Source organism: Mobula hypostoma, chromosome 7 (genome assembly GCF_963921235.1).
Source record: "Mobula hypostoma chromosome 7, sMobHyp1.1, whole genome shotgun sequence".
NCBI classification, from domain to species: Eukaryota; Metazoa; Chordata; class Chondrichthyes; order Myliobatiformes; family Myliobatidae; genus Mobula; species Mobula hypostoma.
The window spans coordinates 166,153,278-166,175,666 of NC_086103.1; the positions used below are offsets into that span (position 1 = coordinate 166,153,278).

The 22,389-nt window shown below is 42.3% G+C and overlaps 2 protein-coding genes across 3 annotated transcripts in view; one reads left to right on the forward strand and one right to left on the reverse strand.

Annotated features, from left to right (window-relative positions):
* Window positions 1–22,389, reverse strand: part of gabrb3 (gamma-aminobutyric acid type A receptor subunit beta3) — a 729,956-nt gene that overhangs the window by 592,301 nt on the left and 115,266 nt on the right. The gene's annotated exons all lie outside the window — the stretch shown is intronic.
* gabra5 (gamma-aminobutyric acid type A receptor subunit alpha5) overlaps window positions 1–22,389 on the forward strand; it is an 86,246-nt gene that overhangs the window by 35,306 nt on the left and 28,551 nt on the right. For both annotated transcript variants that reach the window (XM_063052931.1, XM_063052932.1), the window contains exon 8: window positions 16,472–16,615. In XM_063052931.1, the coding sequence (XP_062909001.1) occupies window positions 16,472–16,615 (144 nt within the window). The remainder of the gene's footprint in view (window positions 1–16,471; window positions 16,616–22,389) is intronic.

Here is a 22,389-nt window from a genome sequence, read left to right on the forward strand (position 1 = left end):
CATAGCTGATAGACAATGAATACTGGCCTTGCCCATGATACCCAGGTCCCAGAAATTAAATTTGTAAAAGATTCAGTTGAAAGACAGTCACAGATGGTTAATAAATGTTCACACCTTGTAAACATATTCTTTTATTTATTAAGTTTTCAGGCTCTGGGAATTTATTGCAGGCAGCACATAACGCAGTTTTTAACATAATGCTTTGTACTGCAAGCTGTAAGATTGAGTTCAATTCCCACCACTTTCTGTAAGGAGTTTGAACATTCTTCCCATGACCACATGGGTTATCTTCGGCTGCTCCAGTTTCCTCCCGCATTTCAAAGATGTTCAAACTAAATTTACTATCAAAGTACATATATGTCACCCTGTGCTACACTGAGATTCATTTTCTTCCATGCTCGCACAGTAAACATAAAGAAACAAGACTGAATCAATGAAAAACTATACATAAAAAAGATGAACACTGATGTGCAGAAGACAATTGTGCAAGTACAAGAAAAAATGATAAATAAATATTTCAAAAACTCATAAATACCTAGACATAAAAATAAATAATCCTGAGAAGATGAGTTGTGAAGTGAGTCCATAGGCTGTGGAATCAGTTCAGTGTTGGGATGAGTGAAGTGCCAAGTTGATACCAGAAGCATGGTGATACTTGTGGGCTCCCCCCGCCACGAACATCGTGAACTGAAGAAACGCATGTCACTGTATGTTTCAATGTACATGTGACAAATAAAACTAATCTTTAACCTCAATGCCCTTCCATAAGTGCCCTTGAGAAGTAGTTGGCAAGCTGCCATTTTGACCCTCTACAGTCCTTCTGATGAAGGTACTCGCACTGTGCTGCCGAGACAGGAGTCACAGGACTCGGACTCAGTCACAATGAATGAATGGTTGCTGAACTTCGAGGGAGTAAAGAAAACAAGATTTTTTTTTTCCCCCCACAGTTGGATAGCCTCTCATGGTTGTATTTCACATCTAATGAGGGGAGTGATTTGTTCAGGTACCAGGGATTTTCATCGTGGAACTGAACTCGTAATAGGTTCTCAAGACAAGGACAGTTTAATTACAGGACACAAGAACTGAGCAAGTTCCATCTGAAGTTCATACTCATCTCAAAGTTCAAAGTAAATTTATTATCAAAGTATGTACATCTCACTAGAGTCATTGAGAAGTACAGCACAGAAACAGGCCCTTCAGTACATCTACTACATGCCGAACGTTTAAACTGCCTACTCCCATTGACCTGCACTGGGACGACAGCTAACCATACCCCTACCATCCACGGACCTATTCAAATTTCTCTTAAACATTGAAATCACGCTCCAATGTACCACTTACACTGGCAGCTCGTTCCACACTCTCATGACCCTCTGAGTGAAGAAGTTTCCTCATACTTAAACTTTATACCTTTCACCGTTAAGCCATGACCTCTGGTTGTAGTCCCACCCAACCTCAGTGGAAAACGGCTGCTTGCATTTACCCTATCTGTACCCCTCATAATTTTGTATACCCCAATCAAAACTCCCCCTAATCTTCTACATTGCAAGAAATAAAGTCCTAACCTATCCAATCTTTCCTGATAACTCAGGCAACATCCTCCACTCCTAGCAACATCGTTATAAATTTTCTCGGTACTCTTTAAACTTTATTTACATCTTTCTTGTAGGTAGATGACCAAAACTAGACATAATACTCCAAATCAGGCCTCCTTAACATCTTATATTAATTCAGCATAACATCCCATCTCCTGTACTCAGTACTTGATTTATGAAGACCAGTGTGTTAAAAGCTTTCTTTACAACTATATCTACCTGTCAGATTTATTTTCATTACCAATACCACCCAGAGATTAATTTTCTTGCAGGTATTCATGGTAGAACAAAGAAATACAATATAATCAATGAAAACCTACACACAGTCTGGAAACAATCAATGTGCAAAAAAGACTATCTGTGCAAATTTTTATAAAGTAAATAAATAAGATGAAGATGAGTTGTAGAGTTCTTGACAGCGAGTCCATAGGTTGTGGAATCAGTTCAGTGTTGAGGTGAGTGAGTTATCTTCACTGGTTCAGGAGCCTGATGGTGATAATTGTTTGTGTTCCTGGTGGTGTGGGACTTCAGGCTCACCAGCCATTGCCCTTGGTTGGCCAGCTTAATTATTAATGACTTCAGGTGAAGCTCTGGGTACTTTCTTCACCCTCTACCAAGTTACCGGGTGCCAAGTACATGCTGCTCTTCTTCCTGGGCAAGACTTCCAATCATCCCCAACTCTGTCCCCAAGTGTCTTGGTGTGTCATTTATTCATAGTACCTTAAGCACTTTAAATGAGAGGATCGCTCAAGCTTCTTGCTCCATTTTTAGTACAGTAAGTAGAGGAATGGACAAATCCGTTCTTTGGAGAGGCTAGTGATTAACCTATGGGAGGAAATTACAGCAGGAGCACATGATGAGTCATGAAATGGATGGTAGCGATGTACAAGGACAGAACTAGATAAGGCAATTAGAGTCAGAGGAGTGAATGGAAAATTGAAGTGAGGGTTGGGGTCTCCCCTTCGTATGAAGGTAGGGAGAAATTTATCTGTTCTGAAAGGTATCAGATTCAGAATGAGTTTTATTTATCACATGTACTGACAGTACTGTGCAAAAGGGTGCGCAAGGCTTTTGCATAGTACTGTCTTTGTCAACGTGGATCAGACAGCGTGCTTGTAAATCTGGCAGGAGCAACGGATATTAGGAATGGCAAGAGGGGTGGCCGAGAAGAAGTGCCAGGGGCAAAGTTGTTTGATTCCAAACAATTGGTTTATTGATCATTACAGAATGTCTCTCTGGTGCATCCCGCCTCCTCCCCTCTCCCATTTTCCAAACCATGATTCCCCTCTGCCTGTCCTCTTCCCATTCTCAGTCCACAATAGACCCACATCAGAATCAGGTTTATCATCACTCACATATGTCAAGAATTTTTTTACCACAGTGGTATAGTGCAATACGTAAAACGACATCAGCACACTTATGTGTCTAAGACGTGCGCAGTACTGTATGTCAAAGCAGACTGTGACGTATGTAGTTTGCATTAACAACCAACACAACCTAGGGGTATGTTGGGAACAGCCCACAAGTATTGCCACACAATTCTGGTGCCAACGTAGCATGCCCACAATGCTTGGCAGAGCAACACAGAACACACCAAGTAACAAAGCAACAAAAACAAAACAAGCCCCTTTCCCCCCTCCCACCCTCCCACAAACATGGACAGTCCTCCAACTCCAGGCAGGCTGGAAGAGGGATGCAATCTGAACTGAAATGATAGTGGAGGGAATGGCAGCATGGCAGGATACTCCTCTGAACCCTGAAATGTCCCTACATTTGCTTTCATAGAAACATAGAAAATAGGTGCAGAAGTAGGCCATTCGGCCCTTCGAGCCTGCACCGCCATTCAGTATGATCATGGCTGATCATCCAACTCAGAACCCTGCACCAGCCTTCCCTCCATACCCTCTGATCCCTTTAGCCACAAGGGCCATATCTAACTCCCTCTTAAATATAGCCAATGAACTGGCCTCAACTGTTTCCTGTGGCAGAGAATTCCACAGATTCACCACTCTTTGTGTGAAGAAGTTTTTCCTAATCTCGGTCCTAAAAGGCTTCCCCTTTATCCTCAAACTGTGACCCCTCGTTCTGGACTTCCCCAACATCGGGAATAATCTTCCTGCATCTAGCCTGTCCAATCCCTTTAGGATTTTATACGTTTCAATCAGATCCCCCCTCAATCTTCTAAATTCCAATGAGTATAAGCCTAGTTCATCCAGTCTTTCATCATATGAAAGTCCTGCCATCCCAGGAATCAACCTGGTGAACCTTCTTTGTACTCCCTCTATGGCAAGAATGTCTTTCCTCAGATTAGGGGACCAAAACTGCACACAATACTCCAGATGTAGTCTCACCAAGGCCGTATACAACTGCAGTAGTACCTCCCTGCTCCTGTACTCGAATCCTCTCGCTATAAATGCCAGCATACCATTCGCCTTTTTCACCGCCTGCTGTACCTGCATGCCCACTTTCAATGACTGGTGTATAATGACACCCAGGTCTCGTTGCACCTTCCCTTTTCCTAATCGGCCACCATTCAGATAATAATGTTTTCCTGTTTTTGCCACCAAAGTGGACAACTTCACATTTATCCAGATTAAATTGCATCTGCCATGAATTTGCCCACTCACCTAATCTACCCAAGTCACCCTGCATCCTCTTAGCATTCTCCTCACAGCTAGCACTGCTGCCCAGCTTCGTGTCATCCGCAGACTTGGAGATGCTGCATTTAATTCCCTCATCCAAGTCATTAATATATATTGTAAACAACTGGGGTCCCAGCACTGAGCCTTGCGATACCCCACCAGTCACCGCCTGCCATTCTGAAAAGGTCCCATTTATTCCCACTCTTTGCTTCCTGTCTGCCAACCAATTCTCTATCCACATCAATACCTTACCCCCAATACCATGTGCTTTAAGTTTGTACACTAATCTCCTGTGTGGGACCTTGTCAAAAGCCTTTTGAAAATCCAAATATACCACATCCACTGGTTCTCCCCTATCCACTCTACTAGTTACGTCCTCAAAAATTTCTATGAGATTCGTCAGACATGATTTTCCTTTCACAAATCCATGCTGACTTTGTCCGATGATTTCAGTGCTTTCCAAATGTGCTGTTATCACATCTTTGATAACTGACTCTAGCAGTTTCCCCACCACCGATGTTAGGCTAACCAGTCTATAATTCCCCAGTTTCTCTCTCCCTCCTTTTTTAAAAAGTGGGGTTACATTAGCCACCCTCCGATCCTCAGGAACTAGTCCAGAATCTAAAGCGTATTGAAAAATTATCACTAATACATCCACTATTTCTTGGGCTACTTCCTTAAGCACTCTGGGATGCAGACCATCTGGCCCTGAGGATTTATCTGCCTTTAATCCCTTCAATTTACCTAACACCACTTCCCTACTAACATGTATTTCCCTCAGTTCCTCCATCTCACTTTCAAAAGGAAAGTAAGGGGAGATTTGATAGAAGTACATAAAATTATGAGTGATATGGACAGGGTTTTTCCACTGAGTTTGCATGAGACTAGAACTAGGGGTCATGGGTTAAGGATGAAAGGTGAAATGTTGAAGGAGAACTCAAAGAGTGGTGATAGTGTGGAACGAGTTGCTCTCAAAAGCCCATGGGTGCATGGAGGGAGGGATATGGAGGGCTATGGTCTGGGTGCAGGTCAATGAGACTAGGCCGAATACATATTATTTTGGCACAGGCTGGATGGGCCATAGTGCCTGTCTCTATGCTGTAGTGCTCCATGACTCCATGACCCAATCCTTTCCTGCATTACTAACAGGTGTAGGGGAGAATAGGGGGCCAGGGATAAAAGGGCCTGAGGAAGACAGCAAGGAATATGTCAAAAAAGGTGAGGAGATGAAGCCAGAATTCAGAAGAAAAGCTGCAGATGTAAGCAGGACAGGAGGTGAATGCTGTGGCAAAGTGATGCTAAGATGAAGAGAAGGAGGGGCTCATTCCCCAACTCAAATGTTCCCCGTCCCTTGTGTGTTTGAAGACCTGTCACCAGCTGAGCAATTTATCCAATGGGGGAAGTTGGTTTAGGATCGATCCAGAGAAGGTTCATGAGAATGATCCCAGACTTTGTATTAATGTATAAGGAGCATTTGATGGCTCTGGGCCTATACTCATTGGAGATTAGAAGAATGTATGGGGAATCTCATGGAAGCCCGGTGAGTACTGAAAGGTCTGGATAGAGAGGATGTTTCCTATAGTGGAGGAGTTCAGGGTCAGAGGGCACAGCCTCAGAATAGAGGGACATCCCTTTAGAACAGGGATTGGGAGGAGTTTCTTCAGTCAGGTGGTGGTGAGTCTGAGGAATTCATCACCAAAGATGGCTGTGGAGATCAATTCATTGAATATATTTAATGTAGAGGCTGATGGGCTCTTGATTTGTAAGGGCATTAAAGATGAGAGCAGGAGAATGGAATACAGAGTGAAAAGAAGTTGGCCATGATGGAATGGTGGAACAGACTCAATGGGCCAAATGGCCTAATTCTGCTCCTATGTCTTATGGCCTTGTGGATTGCTGTTTCTCAACCTGCGGGAATTGTAATGGGCTGAACAAACTCCATCAGTTTACTGTAATTCAAGATCTCACAGATATCAGGTTCAGTCCCACAGTCAGATTCTTGGCTATGAAATATCATACTTTGGAGGAGAAAGAGGAAAGTGGGTCAAAAGCAAAATAAAAATATTGACAGCAAAAGAAAGGAAATGCAAGGAAGTTCAGGGACAGAGTTGCACATCACCCCACTTCATGGAGGAATAGTGGAAGAAGAGGTGAGCAGGAAAAAAAGGTGGCCTCATCTGCCTACATTTGCCCCACAACCCACTAAACCAACCCTCTCCATGTACTTATCTAGACGGCTTTTAAAGTTTACTCATGTGCCAATTCTTAACTACTCAATCAATGCTCCTTCCAAATACACACCTCCCTTTGCATGAAGAAGCTGCCTGATGGTCCTTTTTAAAGTCTCGCCTCTGATCTTAAACCTGTGTCCTCTTGTTTTCCATACTACCTCCCTGGAGAAAGGACTACGTGCTTTCATGCACACAGACTTCCAAAATCTATGCCCCTCCTGACATTATATACCTCGATCAGGCCACCCTCGATCTCCACATTAGAGGAAATAGACTACACAATCTTTCCTTATAACTCAAGGCCCCGAGTCCAGGCAACATCTTGCTACACTTACTCTAGTGTAATAACATCTTCTCTGTAACAAAACTGTACACAGTACTCCCAAGTATGGTCTTACCAACATCTTCTATCAGAAGCAGGTTTATTATCACCGGCATGTGACGTGAAATTTGTTAACTTAGCAGCAGCAGCTCAATGCAATACATAATATAGAAGGAAAAAAATAAATATATAAAAATAATAATAATAAATAAGTACGAGGGGTGATAGATAAGTTCATGGCCTAAGGTAGAAGGAGTCAATTTTAGAAAACCTAGCACATTTAGTTTTCAATGTGGTCCCCTCCTACATTTACACACTTAGTCCAGCGGCTGTGGAGCGTATAGATCATGGGCCTCCAGAAAGTATCCACAGCAGGGGTGATTAATAAGTTCGTCGCCTAAGGTAGAAGGAGAAGAGTTATTAACTTCAAACTTTCTGCATAATCACTGAAAGAGTTGAATTGCATGTGCATGTAACGAGAGCTGTATAACTCATCTCCTTCTACCTTAGGCCATGAACTAATCAATCACCCCTGCTGTGGACACTTTCTGGAGGTCCAAGATCCGTATGCTCCACGACTGATCCGTATGCTCCACGACTGCTGCACTAAGTGTGTAAATGTAGGAGGGGACAATGTTGAAAAATAAATGTGCCAGGTTTTCTAAAATTGACTTCTACTAACTTAGGCCACGAACTTATCAATCACCCCTGGTAAATCAATACCAGTATACGTATATTGAATAGATGTAAAAACGTGCAAAAAAACAGAAATACTATATTAAAAAAATGAGGTAGCGTTCAACGGTTCAATGTCCATTTAGGAATCGGATGGCAGAGGGGAAGAATCTGTTCCGGAATCACTGAGTGTGCACCTTCAGGCTTCTGTATCTCCTACCTGATGGTAACAGTGAGAAAAGGGCATGCCCTGGCTGCTGGAGATCCTTAATAATGGACGCTGCCTTTCTGAGACACTGCTCCCTGAAGATGTCCTGGGTACCTTGTAGGCTAGCACCCAAGATGCAGCTGACTAGATTTACAACCCTCTTTTGGTCCTGTGCAGTAGCCCCCCTCCACCCCCCCCCCCGCCGTATCAGATAGTGAGGCAAATGCAGTGATATATTGCATATAAATTAAACATAACTATACATAGTCCTCTGAGTGACAAAGGCCAGTGTGCCAAATGCTTTCTTCATCAGCTTTTCTAACTGTGATGCTGCTTTCAGTGCATTCTGCATTGCATTCCTAGGTCCCTCTGTTCCATAACCCTCCGCAGGGCTCTACCATTTACTGTAAAAGATCAGACACTGGGTCTGATCTCCCAAAATGCAAAACCGCAGATCTGTCTGGATTGAAAGCCGTTTGTCAATCCTCAACCCACATCCTTGGAAGTCATAGATTCAAAACCATCAGAACCAATCAAAACCTTGAGATTAATGGAGAAATTAGTAATCAGCACTTTGAGCTCAGGGGTAAGTAGAGGGCAAACTAATGCCACTGCTGCTCCTGATGCAATTTGCAACACTGACAAACAGCTGAGAACTTTTGTACATAAAGTTCAAAGTAATGAGTTGTAATACACAGGGAACTACAGACATGTTCCTGTAAATATCAAACTAGTGGTAATTAGTCTTCTTTCTTTAGTGGGACCTTATTGTGTGCAAATTGGCTCCCTTGTGTCCTACCTTTCATTAGTGACTACAACCTCCAAAGTTATAAATTGACTGCAAATTGGATTAAGGTGTGGTGAAGGTCGTAAATGCAAGTTTTCTTCTTCCACTTAGGTAATACCTGCTCACATTATCAATGTGAACAATTAATCTCTGTAAACTTGCCAATTAAGTAGGCAAGAGACTGGTTATTTCCAGTTTCCAGTTATCTCTTGTCTAGATAATGGTTTGATCAAACCACAGGAGGCAGCCAATAAAACCTGCCAGGCAATTCAAGGGTTGACAGTAATTATTTTGTAAGATCATATGGATAGGATTGTTATGATGCATTGTTGCAAGGCAGCAGAATTTGTTTCGAGATTATGACAGAAATAACGCGGGCCTGCACGTGATTACAAGGCAGAAATTTCTTCAAAGGATTGAAATAGTGAATGGAAGTTGAGACATCTAAACCATGCAGTTACGTCAAACTTGAACTCTCTCCCAGATATTCAATCAGCAGCCACTTCATTGGGTATTTCCTGTACCTACCAAAGTGGTAACTAGGTATATGTTCATAGTCTTTTGCTGGTGTGGCCCATCTACTTTGTGGTTCAACGTGTTGAGCACTTCGAGATGTTCTTCTGCACACCACTGATATAACGAACATGAGAAAATCTGCAGATGCTAGAAATCTAAGTGACACACACAACATGCTGGGGGAGCTCATCAGGTCAGGCAGCACCTATGGAAAAGAATAAACTGGCAATGTCTCAGGCCAAGGCCCTTCATCAGGTCTTGATGAAGAATCTCAACCCGAAATGTCGACTGATGTAACATGTGGTTCTTTGAGTTACTGTCGCCTTCCTGTCAGCTTGAACCAGTCTGGCCATTCTCCTCTGACTCCCTCATTAACAAGGCATTTCTCACCCACAGAACTGCTGCTCACTGGATGGTTTTGGTTTTTTGTACCATTCTCTGTAAGCTCCAGAACAGAGGTCCCCAACCGCAGATCCCTCAGTTAATGGTAGGTGTTCAAGGCATAAAATAGTTTGGGAACCCCCTGCTCTAGAGGCTTTCGTGCCTGAAAATCCCCAGAGATCAGCATTTTCTGAGATACTCAAGCCATTCCGTCTGGCACCAAGAAATTGATCCATGGTTAAAGTCACTTAGATCACATTTCTTCCCCATTCTGATTAGGTCCTGATGAAGGATCTCAGCCTGAAGTGTGGAGTTTTTTTTCCTTTCCATAGATGCTGCCTCACCTGCTAAGTTCCTCCAGCATTTTGTATGTGTTCCCTATTCTGATATTTGGTCTCAACAAGAACTGAATATCTTGACCATGTTCATATGCTTTTATCCATTGAGTAGCTGCCACATGAATGGCTGATGATATTTTTGCATTAGGTGTACCTAATAAAGAAGCCTCTTTTCCCTCCGAATGGTTCTCTTAGTTGCTTTCTGTAGGTTTTTAAAAGATTCCCAATCCTCTATTTTCCCCACTAGTTTTTGTTTTGTTGTATGCCCTCTCTTTTGCTTTTACATTAGCTTTGACTTCCCTTAATAGCAACAGTCATTATATTTTGCCATTTGAGTATTTCTTTGTTTTTGGAATACATCTGTTCACGTTTTCCAGAAACTCAAGCCATTGCTGCTCTGCTGTCATCCCTGCCGGCATCTCCTGCCAATTTACTTCGGCTAACTTCTCTCTCATACCATTGTAATTCCATTTACTCCACATCAGACTTTACTTTCTCACCACCAAATTTCAAGTTGAACTCAATTGTACTGTGATCACTGACTCCTAATGGTCCCTTTACCTTAAACTCCTTAATTGCCTCCGGTTCAGTACATAACACCCAATCTAGCATAGCGGATCCCCTACTTGGCTCAATGACAAACTGCTCTAAAAAGCCATCTTGTAGGCATTCAACAAATTTACTCTCTTGAGATCCATTACCAACCTGATTTTTGCTGATCTACCTACATGTTAAAATCTCCCATGACTATCATAACATTGCCCTTTTGAGCAGCTTTTTCTACCTTTTTTATCTCCTGATGTAATCTGTAGTCCACATCCCAGCTGCTGTTTGGAGGCCTGTATATAAGTGCCATTAGGGTCTTTTTACCCTCGCAGTTTCTTAACTCAACACACAAGGGTTCAACATCTTCTGATCCTATGTCACATATTTCTAATGATTGGATGCCATAATATAGGCTATGCGCTGGAAGATTAATAGCAGGCAATGTATATATTACAAGTGTAACAGTGAAATAATCTGCAGTTAAATCTTGAAAATCCGTTCAGTGCACTCATTAAAATATACCACCAGAAATCTATGTTAGGCCAGCTTAACCCAAACAGGTCACATACAAGTCTCACACATCAAAGTTGCTGGTGAACGCAGCAGGCCAAGCAGCATCTGTAGGAAGAGGTGCAGTCGATGTTTCAGGCCGAGACCCTTCGTCAGTCCTGATGAAGGGTCTCGGCCTGAAACGTCGACTGCACCTCTTCCTACAGATGCTGCTTGGCCTGCTGCATTCACCAGCAACTTTGATGTGTGTGGCTTGAATTTCCAGCATCTGCAGAGTTCCTGTTGTTCACATACAAGTCTGCTGGACCCCCTGCCTTCTCTATTATGCCATTATTTCATTATGCAATATAATGTTATCCTTTTAATTGCATTGGTTAATTTGAATTGGAAAATTAGGCTTTTATTTCCTAACTTGAATGAGAGTTTCAATAATTTATTCAATGCTTGTTCCAAGACAGATTAAAAGTGTTCACTTGGAACACCATGTGGAATTGGTGTGATAGTTACAAATGAAGGTTTCTGTTATGAGATTCCCTTTTACGGGCACGACTTTTGCCAGCTACAGGTCCACAAACACCCTCCAATAACACGTTTCGTTTGGGTCTGGGCCAAGAGGTACTTCACCTATCTGTCACAGGTAAAGCTCTCTCTACAAGGACTGTTGTCACAGGAAAGCAGCATCTATCATCAAGGACCCACATCATCCACTCCATGCTTGCTTCTCGCTGCCGCCATTGGGAAGGATGTACAGGAGCCTTAGGTCCCACACCTCCAGATTCATGAACAGACATTACCCTTTAACCATCAGGCTTCTGAACTGGTAGAGATAACTTCATTCACCTCAACTCTGAACTGAATTTACAACCTCCGGGCTCATCTTCAAGGACTCTAACACTCATGTTCTCAGTATTATTTATTTACTTGTTTGTATTTGCAGTTTGTTATCTGTTGCATATTGGTTGTTCATCAGTATTTGCTACTTCATTGACTTTACTGCATTTCGCTGTTCTACTGTGAATACCTGGGAGAAAATAAATCTCAAAATAGTATATGGTGACGTATACGTACTTTGATAATAAAGTTACTTTGAACTTTGAATATATGTAAGACCAGGGATACCAATCAGAGTTGCTGTTCAGCAAGGTTATGGCTGATTTTTTACTATTTTGTTACTTTATTCCCATATCCCTCGATTCCTTCTAATATTGAGAAATCTAGTAATCCTAGTTTTGAATGCAAAACCCCTGCTCTGGGATGAAGAACTCTATAAATTCATAATTGCTTATAGGAAGAAATGTCTCCTATTTTCAGCCCTAATAGGCCTACTCTGTATTTTAAGACCAGGATCCTCAGTTCAAAGTACCTCAGACAGAGGAAGTATCCTCCCTGCCTCTACCCTGATGATCCCTCGAAGAATTCTACTATATTTCAATGAAGTCATCTCACAGTTGACCGAACTCAAGAGAACAGAGACCACTCACTTTCTCCTCATTTAGCAGACCTGGCATCCCAGGATCCAAACTACTGAATTATCACTTTGTACACTCTCAGTCGCAGATATGTTCTTTTTTTTTGTACAGAGACTGGAATTGAACACTATAAACCACTTCAATTATTCTAATGTTATATGATACCCACATAGACATGCTTTTAATTACATATTTAATAGGAATGAGAACCAAGGTAAAACTTTCCCTTCTGGGGTAGTGAGTGCTCATTGCAAAAGACTTGTTACCAGTGTCCTGGCTGGGATTGACCAACATTTTACTCTGAATAACTGACCTCCCTATCAAACAATATAACTACTAAATTCGAAAGTCCCCATTTTCTGCTCCTTGATCCACACATGATTGGTAGTATTAAATTACTTGTATAAATTCTCTGCCAGTTTACATATAAACAAGTTCCATCTCATTCGCTTCCTCAAAGTAATTTGTATGCATCATTTCCACAAGTAATTGTATCATAACTGCTTTATAACATTTTGTTAAAGGCAGAAGACATATTACTGGAGAGGTTCCTCAGAGATGCAGAAATACTTGAAGAGTGACTGATGGTACAACACATGTAGGAAACTTATTCATATTTTCACAACTTCCAAACCTATTACTTTGCTGTAGAGTGTTCCAAGTCTGCTTGATCCAAACAAGATTAAGGAAACAGCTCTCCAGTCAGTTTTTAATTTCTTTCTAATCTCACAATCTAGCTTCTCTTTCCAGAATTTAGATTAGATTATGAGGACACTCAGTCCTCATCTATTGTCATTTAGAAATGCATACATTAAGAAATGATACAATGTTCCTCCAGTATGATATCACAGAAACACCCGGACAGACCAAGTCTAAAACTGACAAAAACCACATAATTATAACATACAGTTACAACAGTGCAAAGCAATACCGTAATTTGATAAAGAGAAGATCATGGGCACGGTAAAAAAAGTCTCAAAGTCCCGATAGCCTCATCATTTCACGCAGACGGTAGAAGGGTGAAACTCTCCCTGCCATGAACCTCCAGTGCCGCAAACTTGCCGATGCAGCACCCTGGAAGCACCCGACCACAGCCGACTCTGAGTCTGTCCAAAAACTTCCAGCCTCCGACCAGCCCTCCGACACTGAGCACCGAGCACCAACTCTGCTGAGCGCTTTGACCCCGGCCCAGACGCCGAGCAACAAGTAAAACTGAGGACTTGGGGCCTTCCCCTCCAGAGATTCTGGATCACACAGTAGCAGCGGCAGTGGAACAGACATTTCAGAAGTTTCACCAGTTGTTCCTCCGTGCTGTCACGTCTGCCTCCATCAAATCAGGATTGTGCACGGCAACCTACTTGACCCTAATTTATTCATAACCAAAATAATTTTTCACAGTTTTGTAGCCCAGTTACAAGTCACAACTTTAATATGATCTATTGAGGGTGGAACATCTTCCTTTAGACAAGACCCAATGCAACTGCAATGGTGACTTTAAATACACATTTTGCTACTGCTGATTAAGGAATGGATGTGGATAGGAACACCTGGAAACGCTTTCCTGCTACCTTAGGATTTTTTATATATTAATGAGGAATATGTCACTATTTCCTGCTGTTATTTTAAACATAAGGAGACAGAAATATAAATGTCTCTCGTTCTCCATAGAGCAAGAGGATTATCATAAAAGAATACTGAACCAATTAGAATCTTTGTTCGGAGATACGAGAGAATGCAGATGTTCCAATCTGGAGCAACATGCAATGTTCTGGAGGAAGTCAGGCAGCATCTTTGGAGGAAAGTGGATTGTTGACCTGTCCTTATGAAGGGTCTTGACTGGAGACGTCAACTATCCATTTTCCTCCATAGATGCTGTTCGATCTGCTGAGTTCCTCCAGCACTTTATGTATAGGATCTCTACTAGTTACAAATCCTCCAACATGTGTGCATTTTCAGGACAACTGACTTCGAAACTACCTCCTTCACAACAGGCTTTCACCCTCTACATTAAAGGCTTGCAGTAATTAAAAGTGACTTGTATCAGAAAATTTTCAACAGGGTAGGCAGCATCTGAGAAAAAGAGGCACAGTGAAAGGTCAGAGAGCAAGGAAAGTGAGAAGTTTCAGAGAGGAAGTGGGAGAGGACAGATAGATCTCTGATGGAATGAGGCCAGGACTTCACAGGCGAACCCAATGTTTATAGAGGTGTTTGATTAATGAGGACAATTAGAAATTTGCCTCCTGATCTGCAGAGTTTGCAGTATTTTCGGTTTTTATTTCAGATTTCCAGAATCTGGATTTTGATTTTTTTTCTTTAAAACTGACCACTTACATCTTGTTAATATATAAACAATGCATTTTGTTTCAGTGGGGAGAAAAGTAGAAATACTGAAAATGTGGTTTTAATTATGCAGATATACCTTAAGTCTATTGTTGGCTTTGTTTAGCTGTGAGATCAAGTGTGTTTGTGTAATATAACACCCCAATTCTTGTTCTCAGTGCCCCTTCCAGTAAAGGTAAGCATGCCATTTGCCTTTTTCACCACCCTGTCTACCTGTATCACCACTTTCAGCAACTATGGACTTGTATTCCTTGATCTCTCTATTTACTAATTTACCCCCGTCATTTACTTTGCAAGTTGGACTTTCCAAATGCCATTATTTTGCACTTAGCACCTGCCCCTTTCACTGCTGGTGTTTAAGGCAGCAATGAAGCTTCGCCATCTCTGCCTGTATAGGAGGATTCTTTGTTGCTGTTTCCATAACAATTGTCTTTTTTTGACCAGTCAGGGTTGCTAACACTGAGTTGAACCCCTGTACCTGGAGGACCAGTGGACCACTCTTAGTCTGGCCTCTACCCTTTGACCTATATGGCATGGATGACCCTACCAAGAGCCAAAGCACACGGCCCTGGCTCCAGCCAGCACAATGTAGCTCTTGGTGCCGTTGAGGCACGCAGGTCTCCAAACCCTATGACAAGGTGTGGTCCTCTTGGGGATATTTTGCATTTATTTGAGTTAAATTCCATCTGCTTTTCTTTTGCCTACTTTCCCAGTTGACCTACATCCTGTGTGCAGTTTTGGTCCCCTAATCTGAGGAAAGACATCTTTGCCATAGAGGGAGTACAAAGAAGGTTCACCAGATTGATTCCTGGGATGGCAGGTCTTTCATATGAAGAAAGACTGGATGAACTGGGCCTGTACTCATTGGAATTTAGAAGATTGAGGGGGGATCTGATTGAAACGTATAAGATCCTAAAGGGATTGGACAGGCTAGATGCGGGAAGATTGTTCCCGATGTTGGGGAGGTCCAGAACGAGGGGTCACAGTTTGAGGATAGAGGGGAAGCCTTTTAGGACCGAGATTAGGAAAAACTTCTTCACACAGAGAGTGGTGAATCTGTGGAATTCTCTGCCACAGCAAACTGTTGAGGCCAGTTCATTAGCTATGTTTAAAAGGAAGTTAGATATGGCCCTTGTGGCTACAGGGGTCAGGGGGTATGGAGGGAAGGCTGGGTTCTGAGTTGGATGATCAGCCATGATCATAATAAATGGCGGTGCAGGCTCAAAGGGCCGAATGGCCTACTCCTGCACCTATTTTCTATGTTTCTATAGTAACCTTAGACAACCTTCTCCACTGTCCTTCACACCACCAATTTTGGTGTCATCCACAAACTTATTAATAGTGGCACTAACATTCTCATCCAAGTCATTAATATGATTGGCAAACAACAAAAGATGCAGCACTAATCCCTGTGACACACCACTTGTCATTAGACTCAATTTGAAAAACAATTCTCCATCTCCTTAGGTATATTTACAGCAAAGGTTGTTAGGTTCTTGGTTAGTAAGGGTGTCAAAGGTTAGGGGGTTGAGAAGAATAATAAGGCTGAGAGGTCTAATTCTTCTCCTATGACTACAGTCCCTCCACCAAGCCAATGTTTCATCCAGTTGGCTAGTCACCCTGGATCCCATGTGATTTCATCTTCTAGACCAGTTTAACATATCGGACTTATTGATCATGGCAAATTGAAACTTGCCGCAGATTGCGAAGTAGGAGGGGAAACTGATCGAATGAACTCCCTTCTTGCTGCAAAATTGTCAACACACGCCTTAGAGCTGACTGATATTGTTTCGCATTCAGACTATTGTGAAGTCTCAATCCCGACACGGCTAACACGTAAGAACCTGGCAGTCAAACAACGTTAATCAACCGGCTGTCTGCTGTCTGATTTTAATCTCTTCTTTTTAATAGATGCGTATCCGAACTCTGAGGTGATTTACATATGGACGAATGAAACGGATAAATCCGTGGTTGTTGCTGAGGACGGGTCTCGCCTGAATCAATACGATTTGTTAGGCCAAACGGTGGGAGATGAACTTATCAGATCAAGCACAGGTCGGTGAAGATTTTCACGGATATTTGCTCGTTGACACGAGGGAGCATCTTTATTTTAGTGTGGTATTTTTATTCGAACACAATTCTCGTTCATTTTTCTTCTTTATGCACACAATGCATATTGCTGGATTTATGCAGGTTGACTAAAGACCAAAATGATTATAAAAACAGATTTTTTTTCAGATTTTCTAGGTGTACCGAATTGCAGAATACTCAGATGGTGCATCATCCGAGCATTTATGCATTTTAACCCAACTGTTGCGATCACGTAAGATTAAAACAGGTCACCCGTCCAACCAGCTTTACAAAAAACAATGAAAGAAATAACAATACTGCATGACTGATCCCCATTTTCATTGAAGCATTGCTAGTTCATTGACAGCGCAATTCAAGTAGATAATTCCAATCCTGGGAATTCCCTCCTCCGCGAAACGACGTCACGTGTCGGCAATCTAATCCCCTATGAACCCGGATTACTTGTGACGTCATTCCCTCTCGGAAGGTCCCCATTCCGATGGACTAATTTCCCGTGAAGACATTTCACCGTCACGTGTTACGTAATGCAATTTCACAGGTTAACACAGCTACTGTAGGCAACTTTATAACTATTGATATATGAAAGGGGAGAACAAATGTATTGCACTGCAATAAAACCATTTTAAAGTCCGCAATAAAGCCGAGTATTACAAATACGCAATAAAATAATTTGCATAACCAATACTAGTTTAAAACAATAATTATAGTGAAATTTGCAAATGGATTTAATTTCATCTCTTGGAAAAATAGAGGACTATGGGTAACCCTAGGTGATTTCTAAAGTAAGGACATGTTCGGCACAGCATTGTGGGCCGAAGGGCCTGTATTGTGCTGTAGGTTTTCTGTGTTTCTATGTTTCATTTGCTAGATCAGAGGGGAATATATACACACAGGGAGAACATTTTGCCACAGTTTTTGTTCCAGGGTTGGTTTTTAGTCTATCAGTATTAGTGCTGAGATAAATCACAGGCAGCTGACCCACTTCAGCCCCTGGTTTTAAAATATTGTTTGCGAATATGAAGGTGAATGAACACAGTTTGTTACGACCTCCACTGCATTTATCAATGTTGATCACGTGTATAATTATCCATGCTCTAGAGCCATTGATTTAAATTCGGGCATTTAATTAACAGGTGAGCAAACACTTCCATCTATCTAGTAGCATTAAATAAAAGATCGGAGTAAGGGATTAATACACTAAATCCCAGAGGATTTAACGTGTTCATGATCAAAGCTGCGAGCGCGCCTCCATCGGAAGGAATCTCACAACTCTAAGGTTGATGAACGCAGATATTAATGACCTGTCTGATTCCCGCGTAACGAAGTCACTGCTACACAGAGCTAAACTTTTGAATTGACATTTTAAAGTCCAAACACACAACAGATCACTTCAAAGTTCAAAAGTTCGAAGTAAATGTATTATCAAAGTAAATATATGTCACCATATACAACCCCAAGATTCATTTTTGTGGGCAAACTCAAGATGTCCAATAACCATAATGGAATCAATGGAGGAGCGCACCAACAGGACGGACAACCAATGTACAAAAGACAACAAACTGTGCAAATACAAAAATGAAGAAAAACAAGTAGTTATAATAACAAATAAATAACCAATAAACATCGCGAACATGAGTCCTTGAACATAGGTTGTGGGAACAAGTGATGTTTGGTTCAAGAGCCTGATGGTTGAAGGGTAATAACTGTTCCTGAACCTGGTGGTGTGAGTCCCGAGGCTTCTTCCAGCGAGAAGCAAGCATAACTTTGGTGGTGGGGGTCCCTGAGGATGGATGCTGTTTTCCTGCGACAGCGCTCCGTCTGGATGTACTCTCCTCGTGATGGACTGGGCCGTATCTACTTTCGGTAGGAGTTCCGTTCACGAGCATTGGTGTTGAAGACTGATGCAGTCAGTCAATATACTCTCCACCACGCATCCAGAGAAGTTTGTCAACGTTTTAGATGTCTTGCCGCATCTTCGTAAACTTCAAAGGAAGTGGGGCCTGCTGATTTTTTTGTATCAATTAGATTATTTCTGGAGCAAACTCGATGGGCCGAGTGGCCTATTTATGTTTATGTTTTATGGTCTTACATGTATGATTATTAGCCTCACTAGAGCATAGGAGGGTTTTAAATGTATGGAGTGAGCCGCGCTCCACCCTCGCATTCAAAGCAGATTTGACAATAATGTATTTACACTCTGTAAATCCCGTTAATCTTTTACCTACAGAAAAATAATCCTGGCTAAGAACACACGCGCTAACAATATAGGATGCAGGCGTCTGACTGATCTGCATCGTTAGCTATTTAGCAAAGCAAAAGCAGACAGTTCACAAATCATTTGAATTTTCCTAAAGTACACGTTCATACAGGCTGTTCCACTGGAGGTGTGCTGTGAATGTTTTCAGTGGTAATTTCCGATTTAAAATAGAGCCACTAGATTGATTTGAGCGAACAAGTCAGATTACAACTCGGAGATGTGTTACTTCGAGTCTCCCGAGAGTTTCCCCGGTACATTCTACAACACAGCCCCTTGCTCACTAAGAACTTGCAAGTGAGCCGGCCCTTCCTCGTTCTCTCTAATATTACGGGCGCGAATGGTGAGCCGGTCCCATTATGTCGTGGCCAAGTGCCAGCACACAGCCAAGACGAGCCGCTACGAAGCCGTACCAGGCAAGGACTTACCAATTAACAATCATGGCCGCGTTGTTATCTGCCACGAGTGGGAAATCTCCATTGACTTTTAACAAGAAAATGCAAAGCGTGAGACCGAGTGCTCCTAAATACATTCTTCGTGATGCGGGCTCTTTTTTAGAAGTAACGACTTCAGAATAAATTGGAATAGGCCGTCCCAAATATGCATGGCCAAATCATCTGTGGGATGTGGTACATCCTGACCTTCGGCCCTTCCCAGTCGTCCTGGTGCCCAATTATACCATGGGGTGAAACTCCCACAGGTTAGAGGTTTTTGATAGGGGTACTTGCTTTAGATGTTTCCAGAAACGATATTATAACACCTACAAGTTGCTCACGTCAAAAAGCTCAGCTGTTACTGATGTGCAGAGACGAATCTGTGCGGATAGACCAGGCACTGCTCGGTCACAGATTGCGGCCGGGGATTAATGGGAACTAGAAATCGGATTTCCAGAAGAGAGCACCAGTCATCAATGGCTTTTGTGTGGTTCATCAGCTCCTTATTGGACACAGATCAGAAGTGAGCTCAGCGGACACAAGGTTAAACGTGTTATATCAAGGCTGTTTCTTAAAGAAACAAAGAAACCCGTCAGTGCTTAAAAAGATGACGCTCGGCATTTAGTGTAATAGAGGTTTGTTTAAAGGTGGTGTTTATTCACCGGGGAGAAAGAACAACATTATTTTAAGTGAGGCATCTTTTCCCAATAGTGGACTTTCTTTGGTGGAAGTTACAGCAATGGTTCTGCAAAATGCACTCACCAAAGTGTGGAAAAAAAGTGAGCTCTTTCTGGGACGCAATGAAGGAGGTGATGAACTCTCGCCGCCTTGTTGACACCTCGTTACAACGCGCTCTAGTTCAACCCCCTCTAGGAAGCTCTCTCTGTTACCGTGAGCTTCTAGACTGCTTTCGTCGACTCCCGTTGCAAAAAAAAACTATAGTTTATTTTCAGATTGTCGCTCAGCGAAGTTAGTTGGTTTGCAACGATAAACAGATGATAGTTCTCTGGCATCTACCCATAAACACGGCTGAAGTATCAGGGACACTCCCTCAAATGTGGATTAGTCTATTCCCTTATAAATCAAACTATGTGACTTGTAAATTCCGACCAACGAAGCGCATGTTACCTGAATGAATGAAATGATAGCTTTGCTGAACCTTCTCACGCACGCCGTTCGCTTACAATGGGCTAATTAATTGAAGGGCATTCTATCGTAATATAGGGCAGTGCTCTGGTAATCCGGCACGCTTGGGACTTTGATACCGGAAGTTTAAAGATGAGCAGAATAAGTATTTTTTTACAGTGGTAGGTGCGTGGAACAGGCTGCTAAGAGGATTGATGGAAGTAGATACAAAGATGATGTTTAAGAGGCTGTTTTACACATGAATGAATGTGGGCACGTGGCCAAGTGGTTAAGGCATTGGAGTAGAGATTTGAAGGTCGTGAGTTCGAGCCCCAGCCGCGGCAGCGTGTTGTGTCCTTGAGCAAGGCGCTTAACCACACATTGCTCTGCAACAACACTGGTGCCAAGCTGTATCGGCCCTTGCCCTTCCCTTGGACAACGTCGGTGTCGTGGAGAGGGGAGACTTGCAGCATGAGCAACTGCCAGTCTTCCATACAACCTTCGCCCAGGCCTGTGCGCCCTGGAGAGGTGAAAACTTTCCAAGTGCAGATCCATGGTCTTGCGAGACTAACAGATGCCTTTATACATATGAATATGCAGGAAGGAGAGAATATTTTAATTCGGCACCAACAGTGAGTCTAAAGGCCTCCTCCTGTGATGCACAATGCACAGTGCAGTTCTGTGTTCAGTTGAAATGACCCAGTAATTTCAGCAAGCTGAAAGGAAGCATAAGAAACAAGATCCCTGTAAACTCCGAGGAGCGTGGGGAACAGAACCAGATGCATGAAGGAAATCGAGGAACGACGATTCCAGTGAGTGGGAAGACATAGCAGGAACCGAGATGGGCCAGGAGGGAAAGTGGCATACATCACCTGGTGATCTGGATTACCCAGACTGTTGAGCCCAAATTATTGGTATTTTAATGGTAAATTAAAGATTAGCTTTATTTGTCACATGTACAATGAAATGTGCCATTTGCGTCAGATCAGCAGGGACTGTGCTGAGCAGCCCACAAGCGTCGTCACATCTCTGGTGCCAGTATAGCAAGTCTACAACTCACTAACCCAAATTTGTAAGTCTTTGGAATTATTTCCTGCATTTTGATTTTTATTTTATTTCCAGCACTTGGAGTATTTTGTTGCAATAACTTAGCCGTTATTGCATTAAAAAGCTTATTTATATGCTGCAGCTTTCTGGGTTTTATGGTGTGTTGTGCAATTGAAAAATTCCAGTTTTTGTGTTTCCAGAATGTATAAAGTTCTTTATCTCCTCCTCACCCTCTCCTCCCTTCACTACTAGTCACAGGAAATTTTGGAGGAATTCACCAGGTCCAACAGCATCTATGGAGGGGAGTAAACTGTCAACAAGCAAAGGATGGTGGTCTGACAGAGTAGATGATAGAGGCAGGTACAATTGCAATGATTAATGGGCATTTATATAGGTACAGTATTTGAATAGGAAAGGTTTAGATGGGATAGGGGCCAAATGCAGGCAAAAGGAACTAGCTCAGGTAGGCAACGTGGTTGGAATGGTAGAGTGGGATCAAAGGGCCTGTGTCCATGCTGCATAAATCCATGACTCTGAGTAGTTGAAAATGTTGCAAATATGGTTTGTGGAGTTCATGCAGAAAAATGGGTTGAGAGTAAGTTCTGTCACAATATTTTGAATGATAGAACAAGCACAAGGGCTTTTGCTGCTTATGTTCTTCCCTCCAAATGCTTATGGGTTACTAGGTTAATTGATCACATGTGTGTAACCAGGTGGCACTGGCTTCTTGGACCTGAAGGCCCTGTTACTGTGTTGTATCTCCAAATAGTTTTTAAAATAAATAAATAAATAGAAAGGGTAAGGTTACATGGGGCTGCTTGTCTATACATTGAACCCAACAGCCTGTCAGATGTGACATAAGGATTTCACCATGGATA